Source organism: Cicer arietinum, chromosome 3 (genome assembly GCF_000331145.2).
Source record: "Cicer arietinum cultivar CDC Frontier isolate Library 1 chromosome 3, Cicar.CDCFrontier_v2.0, whole genome shotgun sequence".
Lineage (NCBI taxonomy): Eukaryota > Viridiplantae > Streptophyta > Magnoliopsida > Fabales > Fabaceae > Cicer > Cicer arietinum.
In genome coordinates, this window is record NC_021162.2 from 64,741,344 (window position 1) to 64,742,785 (window position 1,442).

The window sequence follows — 1,442 nt, forward strand, 5'->3', positions numbered from 1 at the left end:
TGTAGTACCGGTCTTCCTTCTCCGGCGACGCTGATTTCCTATTATCCCCGGCCAACGACCGGAGAATAGCCCCATCGGAATTCCTGCACATGAATTTTCCATCAAAATCATTAAAAAAATCCAAAATTTCAGACATTTTCATAGAAATCACAGATCCGATACCCTTCAAAAAAATCAAACGAAAAAACAAATCCAACACAGAAGAGAATACAAATACACCCTTATATTATCTGGGTATTAAAAATTTCCAATTTAAACATCACTAAATTACCAAAAATCTCTTCTTTTATCTTTTCTGAAAACCAAACACTGAAAGAAGGGATTTTTTTTCTTCGATTCCACTGAGAAAATTTCTCAATAACCAATCAAATGGAAACAGCGTCATTACATAACATCAACAGAAAAAGTAAACCCATTTCTTCTTTTACTTCAAATCAAACAAGGAATAGGAAAAGGTGAAGTTTTTCTCTTTTTACTGCTCCTCTTGAGAAAGAGTTTCTTAAAATTCATCAATCCAACAAGGGAGAAACACCATCATTACATCACAAAAACCAAAATCCCAATTTTTTCAGAGAAACAAAAAAAAAAAGGAAACAACTCATTAAAAGAAGAAGAGGAAGATAAACATGAGAAGATCCATTATTTTTTGTTGTTGTAAACAACCTTGTGAGACGATTAGGTTGTTGATGGTGATGAATATGTGAAGTTTCTTTCTCAGAAAGTGTAACACCAGAACGATTATTATTATCAACGGCAGAAGTAAGCTTCCTTCTGATTCCACCGTTGAGTCTAGTTGAAATCCTTGGGTCTTTCACCCTCACACATCTCAAACGCTTTCTGTTTCCCCACTGCAAGAAAAACTCTGGTTCTGTTGCCTTGTTACACGCTCTCTGGTTCCTCTCTTCTGTCTCCATCTCTACCAACAACAACAACAAAAACCATAAAAATGTTAACAAACAAAAACCCAATTTCAGTTCAGGAAAATTTGAAAACATAACAGAGAAAGATGAGATACCAAAGTCTTAAGGGATTGATTTCAAATTTAAGATCTATGCTTCAAAAGAAGACAATTTTTTGCAGAAACTAATCTGCAACACAACAAATAGAAAAGGGGTCAGAAGATGATGAAGAGAAGAACAAATCTCATAGAAAAAGACCCTTAAATGATAAGAAGATGAAGATGAATAAAAAAGGCTTACAGTGATATAAATTTGGGTTGAGAGAAGAAGGTTATATGTTAAAGAGATAAAAAGAGATCTTCTTGTTTGTTGTTTAGATTTGTTAACTTTGTTTTTGGAAATGTTTCAATTGATTCTCACACACAAACTAACTGTGTATTTTGCAGAACTTGTTCTCTCTATGTGAAAACTGAAACAGAGTTTTGAGGGTTATTCTTCTTTCTTTTTTTCTCTGTTCTCTCTATTCTCTTTTCTAACTCTTTC

At 33.6% G+C, this 1,442-nt stretch overlaps 1 protein-coding gene across 1 annotated transcript in view; it reads right to left on the reverse strand.

The window, feature by feature from the left end:
* Positions 1–1,434, reverse strand: part of LOC101508950 (uncharacterized) — a 2,337-nt gene extending 903 nt beyond the window's left edge. Inside the window, 4 exon segments of the mRNA XM_012713742.3 lie at positions 1–83; positions 664–916; positions 1,016–1,088; positions 1,200–1,434. The exon segment at positions 1–83 is cut by the window's left edge and continues 14 nt beyond it. Coding sequence (XP_012569196.1) covers positions 1–83; positions 664–914 — 334 coding nt within the window. The 5' untranslated portion in view covers positions 915–916; positions 1,016–1,088; positions 1,200–1,434.
* Positions 1,435–1,442: the final 8 nt, after the last annotated feature.